General features: G+C 39.4%; 1 protein-coding gene across 4 annotated transcripts in view; it reads left to right on the top strand.

Moving 5' to 3' along the window:
- Positions 1 to 17629, top strand: part of C6H18orf54 (chromosome 6 C18orf54 homolog) — a 34952-nt gene extending 17323 nt beyond the window's left edge. For 3 of the 4 annotated variants that reach the window (XM_030566798.1, XM_030566802.1, XM_030566803.1), the window contains 3 exons: positions 12127 to 12258; positions 14566 to 14654; positions 16158 to 17629. In XM_030566798.1, the coding sequence (XP_030422658.1) occupies positions 12127 to 12258; positions 14566 to 14654; positions 16158 to 16302 (366 nt within the window). In that variant the 3' untranslated portion in view covers positions 16303 to 17629. The remainder of the gene's footprint in view (positions 1 to 12126; positions 12259 to 14565; positions 14655 to 16157) is intronic. The other variant, XM_030566800.1, reaches the window with a different exon arrangement.
- The last annotated feature ends 957 nt before the right edge of the window (positions 17630 to 18586 follow it).

Genomic DNA, 18586 nt, shown 5'->3' with positions numbered 1-18586 from the left:
CTGTAAAAGCAGCAAAGAATCCTGTGGCACCTTATAGACTAACAGACGTTTTGGAGTATGAGCTTTCATGGGTGAATACCCACTTCCTCAGATGCATGTAATGGAAATATCCAGGGGCAGGTATATATATATGCTAGCAAGCAAGCTAGAGATAACGAGGTCAGTTCAATCAGGGAGGATGAGGCCCTGTTCTAGCAGTTGAGGTGTGAAAACCAAGAGAGGAGAAACTGGTTCTGTAATTGGCAAGCCATTCACAGTCTTTGTTCAATCCTGAGCTGATGGTGTCAAATTTGCAGATGAACTGAAGCTCAGCAGTTTCTCTTTGAAGTCTGGTCCTGAAGTTTTTTTGCTGCAGGATGGCCACCTTAAGGTCTGCTATAGTGTGGCCAGGGAGGTTGAAGTGCTCTCCTACAGGTTTTTGTATATTGCCATTCCTAATGTCTGATTTGTGTCCATTTATCCTTTTCTGTAGAGACTGTCCAGTTTGGCCGATGTGCATAGCAGAGGGACATTGCTGGCATATGATGGCGTATATTACATTGGTGGATGTGCAGGTGAATGAACCAGTGATGGTGTGGCTGATCTGGTTAGGTCCTGTGATGGTGTCGCTGGTGTAGATATGTGGGCAGAGTTGGCATTGAGGTTTGTTGCATGGATTGGTTCCTGAGCTAGAGTTATTATATGTTTCAGGTTGGCAGGTTGTCTGTGGGCAAGGACTGGCCAGCCACCCAAGGCCTGTGAAAGTGTGGGATCATTGTCCAGGATGGGTTGTAGATCCTTGATGATGCGTTGGAGGGGTTTTAGCTGGGGGCTGTATGTGATGGCCAGTGGAGTCCTGTTGGTTTCTTTCTTGGGTTTGTACCCAGAAGCCTCCTACTGCAGTAGAGGTCTCCCTATGGGCTGCGGAGGAAGCAGATACCGGACATGGTGTTGGTATATAATACTCTAAATGCTCTTATTGATTACAAAACAAACCTTACTCACTCCACCTTCGCACCCCAAGCATACTACACCAAAGTCCAAAGGTCAGAATGGTCCTGATGGCCAGTCAAGGTTCATTCCATCAAGATAAGATCATAAGATGCTGGGAGCCTACAAAAACCACATCTATATTCACATAGGATACTGGATCAATAAGCAACTCTGATTTGCAGAAATCATAGGCATCCATTTATAGTCCATTCCATCGCGTCACCAGTTCTTTCCCTTTGTTTATTAGGCCTTCTACCCACACAATTCCAGAGAGATAATCTTGGGCGGGTCACCATGATCCAAGGCATGCCATTTCCTCCAATTCTTATACAATTTTATATCAGTCCAGCTGATGGTGTTTCCTTTTTATGATGATTTTCTGTATTTTTCTCGGAACATAAAATTGTTTTTGCACAAAGAGTTCTAATAGTCCTTGACCTGAAGTTCTTGCTTCAGTTGCTAACTTGCAACACACGCGTCATTCATATCAGGCCTCAGTGACCTATAACATATTACTCATAGACTCATAGACTCTAGGACTGGAAGGGACCTCGAGAGGTCATCGAGTCCAGTCCCCTGCCCTCATGGCAGGACCAAATACTGTCTAGACCATCCCTGATAGACATTTATCTAACCTACTCTTAAATATCTCCAGTGATGGAGATTCCGCAACTTCCCTAGGCAATCTATTCCAGTGTTTAACTACCCTGACAGTTAGGAACTTTTTCCTAATGTCCAACCTAAATCTCCCTTGCTGCAGTTTAAGCCCATTGCTTCTTGTTCTATCTTTGGAGGCTAAGGTGAACAAGTTTTCTCCCTCCTCCTGATGACACCCTTTTAGATACCTGAAAACTGCTATCAGGTCCCCTCTCAGTCTTCTCTTTTCCAAACTAAACAAACCCAATTCCTTCAGCCTTCCTTCATAGGTCATGTTCTCAAGACCTTTAATCATTCTTGTTGCTCTTCTCTGGACCCTCTCCAATTTCTCCACATCTTTCTTGAAATGCGGTGCCAAGAACTGGACACAATACTCCAGTTGAGGCCTAACCAGCGCAGAGTAAAGCGGAAGAATGACTTCTCGTGTCTTGTTTACAACACACCTGTTAATGCATCCCAGAATCATGTTTGCTTTTTTTGCTACAGTATCACACTGTTCACTCATATTAAGCTTGTGGTCCACTATGACCCCTAGATCTCTTTCTGCCATACTCCTTCCTAGACAGTCTCTTCCCATTCTTTATGTGTGAAACTGATTGTTCCTTCCTAAGTGGAGCACTTTGCATTTATCTTTATTGAACTTCATCCTGTTTACCTCAGACCATTTCTCCAATTTGTCCAGATCATTTTGAATTTTGACCCTGTCCTCCAGAGCAGTTGCAATCCCTCCCAGTTTGGTATCGTCCGCAAACTTAATAAGCATACTTTCTATGCCAACATCTAAATCGTGGATACATATCACACACGATTACATGGATATATGAATCACAATGTGTATCTCCCAACTTCCCCCCTCTTGATACATGATTAATGCCATTAATTATTGTATCACTTTACAATTTTGCAAGTAATTCAATTGTATATATCACTTGTTCTAAAATTTGTTGTCGCTTTCTTATGTGGCAGTATAAACACAGCATAATAAATGTTAACAAAATCATTAATGCAAATATCACAGTAGGATGTAGCATTAAATTTAGAACAGCTGTGACACTGGGAGACCATCCTTTTAAAAAACATCGTACCAATGAGATATTACCTGTTCTTCCCCTTCTTTTCCCAATTTTAATATTTGACCATTGTGAATCAAAATGTTTTTCTGCAGCTGAGCAGACTTAGATACTACTTTTGCATATTGCCTTATTTTTTTCACTTTCATCAATCAGTTTTTCCCATTGTTCCCAATGTATCCCCAAATCAAAGGACCAGTCCACATAATTTCCTTTTTTTAAAAATAGAGGACCTTGGTAAATAATTAACCTCTGTTACATTACATTTACATGACTCAATTGGGCCTTTTTCTGTCATACTTCCCAAAATACATGTGTTTCAGTGGTTACCACACAAATACAGCCATTGCCTAAATCAAACACTCTTGTGCCATTAGAGTTTTTGCATGGTACATTGTCTACTTGAATGGTTCAGATTACATCCCTCTAGGGACCAAGTTAGTTGTGAGCACACCCATTTGATTCGTCCCCACTCTTCACAATGTTTCATTAATTCTATTAATTTATAATCCCCTTCTTGAGTCAAGTATGTCCCACTTATTTTTATTTGTGATAACTTTCCATTAATAATTTTTAGCAACATCCAGGCCATTGCTGCTTTTCTTTGCTTCCTTGTGTTGTGTAACAGCATTCTACCTTTCCACTCTCCCCTCAGAGTGGCTTGATCCCAATGAAACTCTATATTTCTTCCATCCTGTAATTCGTTGATTCCATATATGAGGATTTTTGAACCATTTGAAAAGCCATTGCCCATTACTTAACAGATTAACCATTCTGTCTATGTATTGTATCCCAGACGTTTGCATCGGTACACATCGTATTGCTAGTACAGTTTTATTGTCAGACACACCAAACAGATTTACATTTAGAGACGTTTTCAAAGCTTGGGTTTGTTTCAGTTGGAGTTCCACACTTCTTATTCCTTGATCTGATAATGCATGTGTCTGTGTAGCCCCCAAAATCTTACCTAAAGCTGACCTTTTCCCTTGTAAGTCTCAATATCAAATGAGTTTAAAACTCCAGCTCCAATACTACCTACGAAATAGTCCCCTATACCTTTTATTTCATATAGTCCTGTCTCCCCATTGTTGTTGTGATGCTTGTAATAGAGGCAAAGCATATGGCATACACTCCAGATGTTGTGCACTTATGTTTACTTTTGTTCCTTCCAGATTGTTGGGGCTCCAATTACTTCTTCACTACTATATGGGTGCTTATTTGCCATGATTCCTGGTGCAATCTTGTTTACTGGTATCTGATTAATAAACACAAAAAACCTAACCATATCCTCAAATGCAGCGTGGGGCATGGATCACTTGCTGGTGAATTCTCTGCAGCTTGAGGTCTTCAAACTACAATTTGAGGACTTCAATAACTCGGACATAGGTTAGGGGTTTGTTATAGAAGTGGATGGGTAGGGTTCTGTGGCCTGCTTTGTGCAGGAGGTCAGACTAGATGATCATATTGGTCCCTTCTGACCTTAAAGTCTATGAGTCTAAATATTCAAAAAACATAAAAGCCAAAAACCATATTTCCACCCTTTTTGAATTATGAGGATCCTCAATATTGAACCATGGCCCTTATTCCATAGAAATAATGTCCGATGCTTCCAGCCATATTATTCTAAATACTTACACTAACCTCTTCCATCTTCACTCGAGCTCCAATATTTTTTTCTTCCTAAAATATAACGCACGCAACACAATTCTTCTAAGCACAAAACGCAAAGCAAGCATAAGCAATAAACCCATTAAAAAAAATTTTAGAACCATATTTACATTCCAAATCCAAGGTGTGTACAGGATAATTTCCAGTGCAATTGGGCATGCCTTTCCCTCTGGAAGATAAACTAAAAGATAAAGAAAGAAACATTATTTTATCTTTAGGCCATAACTTTAATTGTGATGTGTGGATCCACTTTCCCTTTTTGCCCTTGTTAATCTGCGCTACCGAAATTTTATTCATGATGGTAAATGGCCCACCCCGTTTAGACTCCAGGATATGATTTTTTGATGTTAATTTCAAATATAGTACTGTCTCCAATTTTCCGTAATTGAGTGTCCTGAGTCACATGAGAATCCACCTAGTCTCTGGCTTTATTAATGGTGCCAGTCAGTTTAAATTCCATTTTCTTATGTTCTGTTGGTAACTGCCGTACCCACTGGGTAACTGATACCTCCACTACTTCTTCTTCTGGGTACCTTCTTCCTCCTCTTCTACCGGGGGTGCTTCTTCAACTAACTTGGGTTCAGTTTCTGAAAGTGGGCATTCATGTGCCTCTTTCCATCAGGAGAGCATATGGTAACATAATTGCTTGTTTGTTATTTTCATAAGTAACATCTCTGCTAGTTAACATCAAGGTCCATTGGGCCATCCTGGTATATGATATGCCTTTCCCTTGCAGTTTTCCTGATTAAAATATACTTCAGGGGAGAATGAGGTGTTTGTATTATAATAGGGACTGTGCCAGTAGTTAAAGCAAAAGCTTCAATCGCCTACACAGTAGCTAAACATTCTCTTTCTCAGATCGCAAACTGCTGCTCCATGAGGGTTAATCTTCTAGACTCCCATGCTGCCAGTATTAACTTTCTGTCAGTTTCTTGCATCAATACCACCATTAGACTTCGTTGGGTCGCTGCCAACTTAATTACAAACAGCTTGTTTATTTCTGGGAATTTCAATGCTGGAAGTTGCATCAAGGCTTGTTTTAAATTACAGAAAGCTTTTTCTTGTTCAGGCCCCCACTCCCATTCTACTTTCTTTTTTAATAAATGCCACAGAGGTCAAGTTATACTGGCAAAATTTCAGATGTTTCCTTAAATAGTTAAACTCTCCTAACATCACCTTCAACACATGAGAATCCTCTGGCCTTGGTAAATTCATTAGTGATTTCACCTTTTGTTGATCTATTTGAATTTCTTGGTCACCCACAAATAATTCACTTTCCTCCCCACTAGTTGGGCTTTCTCTTTATTAGCCTTGAACAGAGCCAGCTCCAGGCACCAGCCAAGCAAGCTTGTGCTTCGGGCGGCAGATTCTACAGGGCGGCATTCTGTCCAATCTTAGGGCAGCACGGCTGCCTTTTTGTTTGCTGCTCCGGCCGCCCTGTAGGGGTTGGCAGTGCAGAGGAGGGGAGCACCCCACTGGGAGAGGGCTGCACGCTCCATCTGCCCCAGACAGTGCCAGGTCTGTGGCAAGCCCAGCAGGGCACCCCACGTCCTTCCCTCCCTGCTGACCAGAGTTGTGCAGAGCCCTCCCAGCAGGCGGTGTGGCGGCCGGGGCCGTGTGGCGAGCGCCCCGCTGAAGCCCTGGTCTCCCTCTCTCCCTACCTCCCCTCTCTCTCTCCCTCCACTCCCTCCTCCTCCCCCATCCCCTAGTAGCCAGGGCACGTCTGCAACACAGGGACTCCCCTGCACCCTGGCTCCAGCCACCGTGCAGGTTGTTTTGGTGGGTTTTTTTTGCTTGGGGCAGCAAAAAAGCCAGAGCCGGCCCTGGCCTTGAAACCTGTTTCCTGAATGAGTCTCAACACTTTTAGTCCACTCAATCGCCTCTACATATGAGGTGTGACAACTCTTCATCTTCACCACCACCTCATCTACATATGAGGTGACATTCTCCAGATCCTCTTTGGATAATTTATCCAGCATTCGCATCTCTCCTCAATTTCAAATACCTCCAAGCGATATTACGAATCACATTCATTCCTTTTTTCTGCCTTTTTACTCCTCACCTCCCCTTGCTGAATTTCAAAGGGCAGAACGGATGGAGTTGATTAATGTATACTCATCTGCGTGGTTTCTCCAAAGGAGCAGCAGCACAGGAGCCAACAAACAATTGTGAAAATGGGAGTTTGAGTGAAAATCTGTTGTAGGAAAAAGGAGACAAGCTCCTGTTCCTTAGGGGCAGTGAATGAGTTTTTGAGAGGATGTGTTTGCTCGGTAGTTTGTTTTCAGTTTGTAAAATTTGGTAGGGGGCAGTGTGAGAGAAGCAGAGCATTAGATCATAGCTAGGCAAGCCCTACCCCCAATCAAGGTTTAGCTGTGCTTTAATGCTTTGCTTCTCTCAACACACACATAAAAACATGGTTCTCTCAACAGACATATACAGAGGTATAAAGGCAGCCAACTGGCTAACCAGAGGCACAGGAGCCATCAAACGGAGCTGAGAAAACAGGGGAGTTGTAGTGGGAGTGTGGGGGAGGGTGTGTCTAGTTTGTGTGTAGTTTTTTTGTTCTGCTTGTTTATGGGAGCTTAGGAGGCTTTGACAGCTACAAAGATCTAAAGAATGGAAAAAACGATGAAGACAGCTTGGTGTGGAAGCTGCAGGATGTATATCATTCTGGAGAGGGTACCTGAAAGGTGCTTCGTTTGTATGAAGTACCGCTTGATAGATCTGATGAAAGAGAGGATCTTCAGTTTGATGGTGCAGCTTGAAATAATGGTTGAGTTTAGAAGGGGATTTGAGCAGATGATGAAGGGAAGGAGAGAGGAGGCTGAAGGAAAAACTCAAGATTTGAAGATGCATGCTGGACAAGAATACTGAGGATAAATTTCTGGATGAAGAAAGTGGCCTGTAGAAGCATGTGACTATGAGAACAAGGCAGCGGAAAAGACTGGCTAGCGAAGAAGAAATAGAGATGAGGAACAGGTTCACTGAGTTGGAAAATGAAGGTGAGAGGCAGGCAGTAATAAAAGATGGAAGAGCAAGGGAGAAGAATGGCTAGCCCTACAAAAAGAGGGAAAAACTAGAATTTGGAGCCCCAGGAAGATAGATGATGACTCTGAAAAGTGTGCAAATAAGAACAAAGGACAAGAAGATTTGCAGCCAGAAAGAACAGAGGGAGAAGGCCGGAGAATCGCACCAACACCAGAAAGAGGCAGGTCTACATAATTGGGGACTCCCTGCTAAGAAGAATAGATAGGCCTGTCACCAGAGCTGATTCGAAGAACAGAAGGGTGTGTTGTATCTTAGCTCCCAGCATTTGGGATGTGGATCTCAGGCTGAAGAGGGCTCTGATGGCAGTGGGAAAGAATCCATTGATTCATTCATTTGAAAACAAATGATACTACTAGAGTCTTGCTGGGATGCATCAAGGAAAACTACCCCAGGCTGGAGAGGATGCTTAAAGAAATGAAAGTTCAAGTTCTGTTCAGTGGGATTGTACCCATCCTTAGAGGAGGAGAGCAAAGGCAAAACAAGATTATATCAACAGTTGATTAGGCAATGGTGCTATAAGGATGGCTTTGGAATGTTCAACCACTGGGAGGCATTCCCTGACAGGACTGTTCGGTATGGACTCCACCTAAGTAGGGAGGGAAATAGACTTCTCAGCTGAAGGCTGGCACAACTGATTAAAAGAGCTTTAAACAAGGAATTTAGGGGAGATGTTTGGAAGATGCTCATGTAATATCCACACTCGATCCTAATGTAGATGGGGGGGGGGTCAAGAAAAAGAGGATACAGCAATGGAGAAAGGAACAACAGAGGATAGGAGAATGTACAACAAGAGGAAATTTTAATGCCAATACCAATGACAGGGTGATACTGGCAATAAAATGACTGTACCTGATCTGGTGAGAAATCTGGATAAGGTCAAACAAAAACAACTAAGATGCCATAAGAACGATCATACCAGATCAGACTAATGGTCCATCTGTGCCAGCATCTTGTCTTCCAACAATGACCAATGCCAAATGCATCAGAGGGAATGAACAGAACAGTGCAATTATTGAGTGATCCATCCCCTGTCATCCAGTCCCAGCTTCTGGCAGTCAGAGGTTTAAAGATGCCCAGGGCATGGGGTTGCTGCCCTGACAATCTTGACCAGATAGCTATTGATGTACCTATCCTCCATGAACTTAGCTAATTCTTTTCTGAACCCAGTTATACTTCTAGCCTTCACAACATTCCCTGGAAACAAGTTCCACAGGTTGACTGCATTGCAGCACATTAATTTAATTGAGTGATCTTTGGTTCTTATGCTATATGGTGGGGGTAAATAGCTTTTCTTTATTCACTTTCTCTACATGAGTCACGATTTTATAGACATCTGTCATATTCCTCCCCCCCATTATCTCTTTTCCAAGTCTCTTTTTAATCTCTCCCTATACAGAAGCTGCTCCATACCCTCAATACTTTTTGTTGCCCTTCTCTTTGTTTTCCAATTCTAAACTTTTCTTTTTTTGAGATGGGGCAACCAGAACTGCATGCAGTATTCAAGGTGTGGGCATACATAGACATATAGTGGCATTAGGATATTTACTGTCTTATTATCTATTCCTTTCCTAATGGTTTCTAACATTCTGTTAGCTCTGCAAATTAAGATGTTTTCAGAGAACTATCCACTATGACTCCAAGGTCTCTGAGTGATAACCGCTAATTTAGACCCCATCATTTTGTATGTATAGTTGGAATTATGTTTTCCAATTTGCATTACTTTGCATTTATCAGCATTGAATTTGATCTGCCATTTTGTTGCCCAGTCACCCAGTTTTGTGGGATTCCTTTGTACCTCTTCACTTCAGCTTTGGACTCATCTATCTTGTGTAATTTTGTATTGTCTGCAAATGTTGCCACCTCCCTGTTTATCCCTTTTTCCAAATCATTTATGAATATGGTAAACAGTTCTGGTCCCAGTACAGATCCCTGGAGGACACCACTGTTTAACTCTCTCCATTCTGGAAACTGATCATTTATTCCTATCCTTTGTTTCCTGTCTTTTAACCAGTTACTGATGCATGAGGACCTCCCCTCTTATCACGACTGCTTACTTTGCTTAAGAGCCTTTGGTGAGAGACCTTAGCTTACAAAAGGCATGTTGACTTTTCCCCAAAAAATCATGTTAATCTAGGTGTCTATTAATTGTATCCTTTAATATAGTTTCAACCAGTTTGCCTGGTAGTAAAGTTAGGTTTACCATCCTATAATTGCCAGGATTGTCTCTGGAGCTTTTTTTAAAAAATTGTCATCGCATTAGTATTCTCCAGTCATCCCAAACACAAATCACAAGGCTAGTTAGACAAAGAATTTCAGGGTCTCAATGTGTGGATAAGACGATGTATTGGGAAAAAGAATTTAGGTTTATTAGGATCTAAGGAACCTTTTGACAAAGGAGGAGCTTATACACAAAGGATGGGCTCCACTTAAACCAAATTGCTAGCATGTAAAATTAAAAAGTCCATAGAGGAGGTTTTAAACTAAGGGCTGGGGGAAAGCTGACGGCGCAGAAGTGCGTATAGATAGGACAGAGGCAGCTGTTGAGGGTGGATTTATTAAAGGGAATACTTTATGTCCTGTTAAAGAAGAGAGGATAGGAGTTGACAAAGTACAGGTAGAAACTGAAGAGAAACAGTCAAACGAAAGAGTCCCATTCAATTAGATCACATGAAGGCGGATAACTAAATAGAGACAAATATAAGTGCTTGTTTAGAAATGCTAGAAGTCTAAATACTAAGATGGGTGAATTTGAGTGCCTGCTTTGCGTTTGGCAGGCTTCGTGCTTCTGATGTACGTATACACTTTTTTAATATTATTTTTCGTGTCTTTTTTGTAGTTGCTCTTCAAATTTTTTTGGCCTGCCTGATTATACTTTTGCACTTGACTTGCTAGAGTTTATGCTCCTTTCCATTTTTCTCAGTAGTATTTGCCATCCAACTTTTAAAAGGATGCCTTTCACTGTATCATTTATTCTGCTGTTTAGCAACAGTGGCTTTTTTTTGGTCCTCCTACTGCTGTTTATTTGGGGCATACGTTTAATGTAAGCCTCTATTATGATGACTTTTTAATAGTTTCCATGGAGCTTACAGGCATTTCATTCATGTGACTGTTCCGTTCGACTAGCTTCCTCATTTTTGTGCAGTTCCTCTTTTTGAATTTAAATGCTACTGTGGGGGTTCCTCCTCCCCACAAGGATGTGAAATGTAATTGTTATGGTAGTGATTTCTGAGTGGTTCAGCTATATTCGCCTCATGGACCAGATCCTGTGCTTCATTTAGGACTAAATTTAAGAATTGCCTGTTCCTTTGTAGGTTCCAGGACAAGCTGCTCCCAGAAGCAGTCATTTATGGTGCCTATAAATTTTATCTTTGCATCCCATCTTGAGGTGACACATACTCAGTGAAAATGTGGATAGTTGAAATTGCTCATTATGCTTGGGTTTTCTATTTTTTGTAGCCTCTCCAATCTCCATGAGCATTTCAGTCACTGTCACCATCTTAGTCATGTGGTCAGTAGATATTCCTACTGCTAAACTTCTATTAATCAAGCATGGAATTTCTTCCCATAGAGATTCTATGGTACAGTTTGATTCATTTAAGATTTTTACTATATGCTTCCTTTCACATGTTTTGCCATTCCCAGGCCAGTTGCAACCTGCTGTCATTCCTATATGTTTTGTTTTTATTGCCTCTGTATGGAGGAAAAAACTGGAAAAATAACTCTCTAGTTTCATAGCTTTCCCTTATAAATCACAATTTAAAAAAAAATCCTCATCTTTCGACAATAGTAATCTGAAGTTACTTATTAACAAAGGTAGGCAAATAATTTTCAAACAGAGGTGATATTTATTCTTAAGCTACTGATGTTCCTTCAAAAATTAAACATTCAAAATTAGAAAATGTGGAAATTCACAGTTCAGGTTCTAAACTCTTTTCCGAGGTGTTTGCTTTCCAAGTGTTGGGGAACATATGGTGTGCATGTTATGAGTGAATGTGGGATTGAGTTTGGTTCTGGATATATCATATTTTTATTAAAAATAATATTTGGAGTTAAGAATTTTAGTGTGCCCAGATATGTTCATTAATAGTGTTATTTACGTCTATCAAATAAGGTCAAGCCATACTAAAAGCATGATCTCTATACCAACTTGCTGTCAGAGCAATTCCTATATTCCTTTATTTCTAGACCTGATTCCGCCTCTTGGGAATGTCTGCACTGCAATTACACACCCATGACTGGCTCATGTCAGTAGGCTCGTGCTATGGGGCTGTTTAATCTGTGTAAATGTTCAGGCTCCAGCTGGTGCTCGGGCTGTGATACCCCACAAGGTGGGAGGGTCCCAGAGACTGGGTTCCAGCCCAAATCCAAATACCTACACCACAATTAAACAGCCCCTTGGCCAGTCCCTTCAAACCCGGGCCAGCTGTGGGTGTTTAACTGCATTGTAGACATACTCTCTGTTACTCAAGGTCCACTGCATTGTACCTACGTTGGTTCCATGGGCTACAGTGCCATACAATTGATGTAGTTGGGAATGAGGCCCTCTATATGCTATTTCTGTATAGACTGACAAAAAAGTAATGAAAAATCACGTAGGTCACAACTATCAAATTGTCTTAAAGAAAAATTAAAAGTAGCCGGTCTGATTTTTAAAATGTTACAGCTCTTGTTTCATTGCAAGATTTAAAATCTTTCTGCTTTTTGGTTTTAGGAAAATACCTTTTCTGGAGGGAATCACCATGGGCCAGTTGAAGCTTTAAAGCTAATGTTGTTCAACCTTCAAGCAGTTCATGAAAGCTTTAATAAGAATAAAACTGCTGAACAAAATGATGAATTAATAAAAGTAAGCAGTTTCTTTTTGATATTGGGTCTTATTGATATTAATATTCTAATTTTTCTGTGGGACTGTACTTGTAAGAGCTAGAATTCCAGCCAGCCTACAAAAATGTGACCACAATTATCCATATTCATTCAGATTGGAGATAAAGACCTGTTTTGTCTTCTGTTCCATATACTTGACAATGTAGTAGTATTCCCAGTTTTCTACTGTTTTATCCACTCTACTGTAACTCTGTCACAAGTGATGGAACTTGTACCAATTGTGTTGAGAGAACCTAATGGAGCTCAATGTTAGGAAGCTTTTTCCTGATACTCAGTATTCAGCCTACAATTTCCCCTTAATTTCAAATCACTACTTGTAGTCCCTTGGACCACCCTAAATCGTTCTCTCTCTCTCCTCTTTGGTGTTAACAGGGTACAAATATCTGAAGAGTATAAATATGTCCTTCCTTTGTTAAAAGTTAGGCATATTGTACATATTATTACCGTGGTTTTCAGCCCGTGTTCTGCAGACCCCTGGGAGTCCACACTCTCATTCCAAATTTTTTGGTCGTCTGCTTTTAATCCTTTTCCCATAAAGGCTCCAGTTCCGGACAACACTTAAACACATGTTTAAACCTATTGAAATCAAAGAGATTTAGGCATGTGCTTAGTGTTAAATACGTGCTTAAGTGGTTTATTGAAGTAGGATGAACTTAAGCATGTTCTTAAGCATGTTCCTAAATTGGGGCTGAAGTCAGTTTCTCTGCCCCCCCATTTTTATTTTTACCTCTTTAGTGAGCTTTAATTCATCAAAATATCTTTTATAAAGGGATATTCAGAAATTAATATTCCAAATGTGGTCACCCTCAAACCATATGGACAAAAACTGTCATGTTTTTGATGTGACTCTTTACGTGCAGTCCATAATTTCTTGATGACTCTTTCTGCCACATCAGACTGCAAGATTATGTCTAACTTCGTGTCCCACTCTCATCTTTTGGTTTCTTTCATATTAAATTGGATAGATGATATACTGTATTTAAGAGAACAGGGCTAGGTATTAGGAGATATTTTATTCTGTCCTTTATCTAACTCTAGATTTGTTTCTTTTTAATAAGCTGGCACTCCTCTGTTCGTCTATTCATACATTTAATTGGTTCTAGAATTCAAATGTCTAAATATTTAATATCTTTGTTATTAATATTTTATAAGTGTTCTTCACTGTTTCAGCTTACACACAACTGTATGTGAATCATCTGTGCATCCTTCAGACTCTCAAACCTTCAGTAGTTTGTGAGTTCTCTCTTCCTCAGTTATGCGAAACCAGAATATTACTTCTCACCAGTAGTCTTCAAAACTTTGTGCTAGCTACTATAGTGCCTCTGATGGGGGTCTCTATTTTTAGTGCAAGGCTAGTAATTTGATCTGTTTAACTCAAACAAACTGATATGTAGACTGAGCATGTAAGCCAACATGAGGTGTCTTTTGCCATTTTGGTGTATAAGAAAATTTTACCCTATACAGTGTCGTCTTTGGCACAAGAAGAAAAGAAGGATTTACATGAGAAACATGGCATTTCAGATTAAAGGGATACATTACCTAATATTTGTATTTGCTTTTTTATAATCGCTTCAGAAAGGTGGAAAGCCTCTAAGCATAAATTTTAGATGAAGAAAAGTCATACTCAAATGCACTTAATTGTCCTATATTACAGAAACAAAATGTTGAATAAAATCTGTTTAGAAATTCTTTACCTACTTGTTACTTACCATGTGCCTGTCACGTTATGCTAGTATCCTGTCCTATCTCCCAGAGCCATGTTGGAGCAGGTTAGTAACTGGATGGAAGACTTCAAAGAACATGTGCTACAGGTAGTGTTTAATTCAGAAGGTGAATTAAAACACTTTTCCAGTGAGGCCAGCAGTTGTTAGAGATGATGTGCTGCTAGAGATGCTCTCTTTCATGCATAACATGTTCTAACAAAAATATCTTCACCACTCCTTAACAGACTTGACAGTTTTCACCAGGGCAAGGAATTTTATCCATACTATGCTTTTGCCCTGTTTTGAATTAGGTAATTGCATTTTGCTACCTTAATTTTTTCTGCAGTTCAAAGTGGATTTGATGCAAATTAGGAACAGGTATTGAAGACTTATGTTGCAGTGTTTTAAACTCTTCTACTTCACCCACAGAGCTCAATTCAGTGGCGAACATCCTTATAGTATGTGTATAATTTGTAAAGTTGTCAGAGACCCTATGGGATAAAAGATGCTATATAAATGTAAACTATTCATATCTATACTGTTAGTCATTTGTTTATATTTGACAGATTTCTTTTTCTAAGCTTTCAGAAGAAGCAGTTTCTGAATTAAACTTATGTGACAATGACGTGATCCCTATTACCAAGTCTCTTCGAAGGTAAGTGTGCTAATTCTCTTACTCCGCATAGTTAAACATTTCTCCTGTCTCGGAGTCTTGCTTGGAAAAATAATTTAAATTAAATAACTGCTAAAGTAATTCTGTTTCAAACTGTCCATCTTCGCTGTGCACTACACTTTTGTATAATAATGTTAAATAAAAGTAAAATGTAAATAGTGAAAATAATATAACTCTTAGGTACAGAAACAATTTCCTAACAGAGTGTACTACTTTAGCATCCTAATTTGACTTTCAGACCAAAGCCTGGTCTACAATACAAAGTTAGAGCAATGTAAGCCTCCTTGTATGGATCTAGTTGTGTATGCTTAAATTTGTCTCCCACTGATGTAAGCCCCTCCATTATATTGATATAGTAACGCCACTTCCCCAAGTGGCAACTGAGCTATGGTCAATGTACTGAGGTTGACACAGCTTGAATATAGACACTGGATTACCCATGTTGACCCTAGCAGTCCTCCAGCAGCTGTTCCACAATGCCTGACACTGATCACTCTGGTTACATTTGTGAACTCCAACCCCTCTCCCAGGGTCACGGTGACCGGAAGGCATCCCACTCCCCTGCCTTTCAAGCCCTGCGTGTTTTTGAAATGCCTTTTCCTAATTGTCCAGCTTGGCACACCTGGCAGCTCTCCATTGCTGTGCACAACTGTCCAGCTAACCATGCTGGCTACATGCTCCAACTTGGAGTAGATCGGATCTCCTGGTCCTGTGGGGAGAAGAGGCTGTGCAGGCAAAGCTACAGAACAGCTGTATAAATGTGGACCTCTACTAGCAGATAGCACTGCTGCTGATCCCTGTTGTACCCTTTCTCCTGCATTTTCTGTGCTATGAGAAAGCAAAGAAACATCAGCAGACGTGTCACAAGGCCAGGGAATCCAACAATCAATACGGTGCCAAGCCACAGATCTGTCACTTTTACAAAGTTGCATGCCATACTTCGTGGAGACCCCTACCACCATCCCACACATCACTCTGCAGTTCTATTTTCATAAACTATCTCAGTCTCTTAAATAAGTAATGAAAAGAAAGGACCAGTCCTCTCTTAAAATTCATTGACTAAAATGGAAATAAGATCAAGCCAGAAGTTGGCAATTCAGATTTATAAAATTTGAAGTATTGTGTGTTGCTGGGCAAAATCATTGACCCTAGAAGAAGCTGAGGTTTTTTATATAACACAGGCTAAAATGTCATCCTTACTTGCTTTTAACAATTGTAAATAAGAAAAGTAGACATCTGTAGAAAAAAATGAATAAATGCAGTGTCATGAAAGTATATATCTACAGTTGAATTGTCCCTTTAAATCAGCATTTAATTTGTTTTCACAGTTTTACATGTCAATATGTATTAATCTGAAAAGATGCCTCAAAGCTGATTAAGTGGTGTTAAGGAAGTACTGCCATTTCTGTTAAATATATGTAACTTAAATCATAATATATACTCGTTAATAAGGGTGTGTGTTTTGTTTTTGTTTTTTAAATGTAGGGCTTTACACCATTTGTCACGGCTCAAAGGCCTAGTTGAAGATACCAGTGGCAAACAAGATCAGAAAGATTATCATCAAGAAGATGGAAAGGAAAAAAATCTACAAATAAGAAATATTTTGTTGGAAACTGAGCAGTGTATATAATTTAAAATATTAGTACCTGTATAATAACTATTAACTTTTCTTTGAGAGCAGTTTCATAGGTCAAATATATTTTTATTTTTTTAAATTTGAGAGAAGTATGTATTATTTTAAAAATACCATACAGGATTTCTACACTTTTTTTAGTATTGAGGTGAAAACTCCAAAATATGAGTAATAATATTAGATTTTACTAGATTCTATATTTATCTAGCAAGAGCTATACTATAAAGAATATTTATTTTATTAAAATAACTTGAGCAGCCATCAAGGAAAATGCTCTGTGGTCTATAAATAAAATAATTCAGAAATTCAAAACGCTATGCCACATTCAGTGGCCCCATTACATCCACCACACTCTGCTACAAAATTAATAGAAATAGGGAAACTGAAAAGTGAGGTATAAACTTACGCAAACAGGAAGGCTTTGCAACAATATTATATAAAAGCTCTAGGATCATTGCTTTCTGATGGAACATTATTTTGACATGATTATAGTCAGGAGCAAAGCCTACAGATTATTGAATTTGCTAACTCTAGAAACCCTTCTCTGGCATTTCTCTAATATAAGTCATGTAATCCTCTTTCAACCGTTATTTCTAGTTACAGTAAGACAATATCATGACAGATTTATAGGATGAAACACCAAAGCTCCTCAAGAGGCCAAATGAGTCTAGCTGTGACCTATTTCTTTGGATAGAAGTGCCATAAAATAATATCACCTAACTTTGAAAAGTAGTCCTTTTTAAGCATGCATTCCATAACTGTGCATTTTCTTCCATCCACGTTGTCAGTTGAGAGGTTAATAGCTAAAGGTCAGTTTACCTTTTTGTACTAATACAGTTGTATAAAATCCCCTCAAACCAAGTCAGTAAAGAAGTTTGAAAAGAACCAAAAGAATGCATTTAAAAGTTCCAGAATTCTGCATCAGTTCTTCAGGTTAAACCAGTGTTAAATAGATCATTCAAGGAAAAGCTAGTTTGTCACTTGAAGCCTGGTGCAATGATGTTTGAAATTAAAAACAAAACAAGCAAGAAATTTTTCAAGTGCCATGATGTGGGAATTCTGTATTTTAATTATGCCTGTTGAATACTTTCTAGAAAATAGCTGATTTGGTCTCTAAAAATATACATTGATAAATTGGTAATGAAATATATACATTTTCAATTAATTAGATGGGGCTCATTATATCTCTTCACCGCTATGTACATGCTTATGGCTAAGTGTTAACAAATACTATTTTACTTCTACAGCTCACACAAAAACATTGTTTGGTATTTGTCATTTGCAGTATTTTGATTAAAAAATATTGTCAGCAGTTGTGATTCACTATATGGACACTTTATTAATATCAATGTGCATACTTTTTGTCCAGTTTTTTTCAGTTAGCCTGCAAAGTCTAAACCCAAATCGTTAAAGAAAGATGTCTAGTTATTAAATAAAGTGGAATATCTGAGAGTGGAAGTAAAGAATAGGCCACTTAACATATGGGATAAACATAGCTTTTACACATTTTAACTGACACACAATACATATAAATGTCTGAGGCTCCAACAAGATCTTTCCAGTGCCAGCCTTCATGGTTCTGCTTTTTATACTAGTCCTGCATAATTGAAATAGCTGGTTGGAAAGTGAGGGAGGGGCTGACTTGGTATATTGGTAATAAAAATACAAGAAGGCCCTAATTCCTAAGTCCAGCCAAGCTCTGCTTCACATAGGACCCAAGAAGGGTATGCCATTCTTGTAATTCTCTGATCTAGGAATTCATGTTGCTGTATCTTACAACCCAGCTCCTTATGGCCCCAATGGACCCTTCTATAAGAGAACAGAAGTACACCTCTACCCCGATATAACACGAATTTGGATATAATGCGGTAAAGCAGCGCTCCAGGGAGGTGGGGCTGCACACTCCGGTGGATCAAAGCAAGTTCAATATAACGCAGTTTCACCTATAATGCAGTAAGATTTTTTTGGCTTCCCAGGACAGAGTTCTATCGGGGTAGAGATATAGAGATACTCTAGCCATTCCCTATATACAGTGGAATTCCAAGCTTTCTACTCTACTTGTTTTATAGCCCTATCAAACTAGTAGAGCAGCACAAAAGGATATGTACCAGACTCATGAATTGGGCCCAAATCTTTTTGACCTGCATCTGCTTGCTTAAATCTGTCCCAGGGTAGTAATGTCATCTGTCAATGGTCAGTGAAAAAGTTGGTGTCAGTCAAGTTGTGTGTGAACTTGTGTCCACGTTAAAATAAATAAATGTAATTTTTTTAAAAAGTATTA

The sequence above is a fragment of the Gopherus evgoodei genome, chromosome 6 (assembly GCF_007399415.2).
Source record: "Gopherus evgoodei ecotype Sinaloan lineage chromosome 6, rGopEvg1_v1.p, whole genome shotgun sequence".
In the NCBI taxonomy this organism is placed as follows: Eukaryota; Metazoa; Chordata; order Testudines; family Testudinidae; genus Gopherus; species Gopherus evgoodei.
The sequence above is the reverse complement of the archived record's forward strand: the minus strand, read 5'-3'. Positions and strand labels throughout refer to the sequence as shown.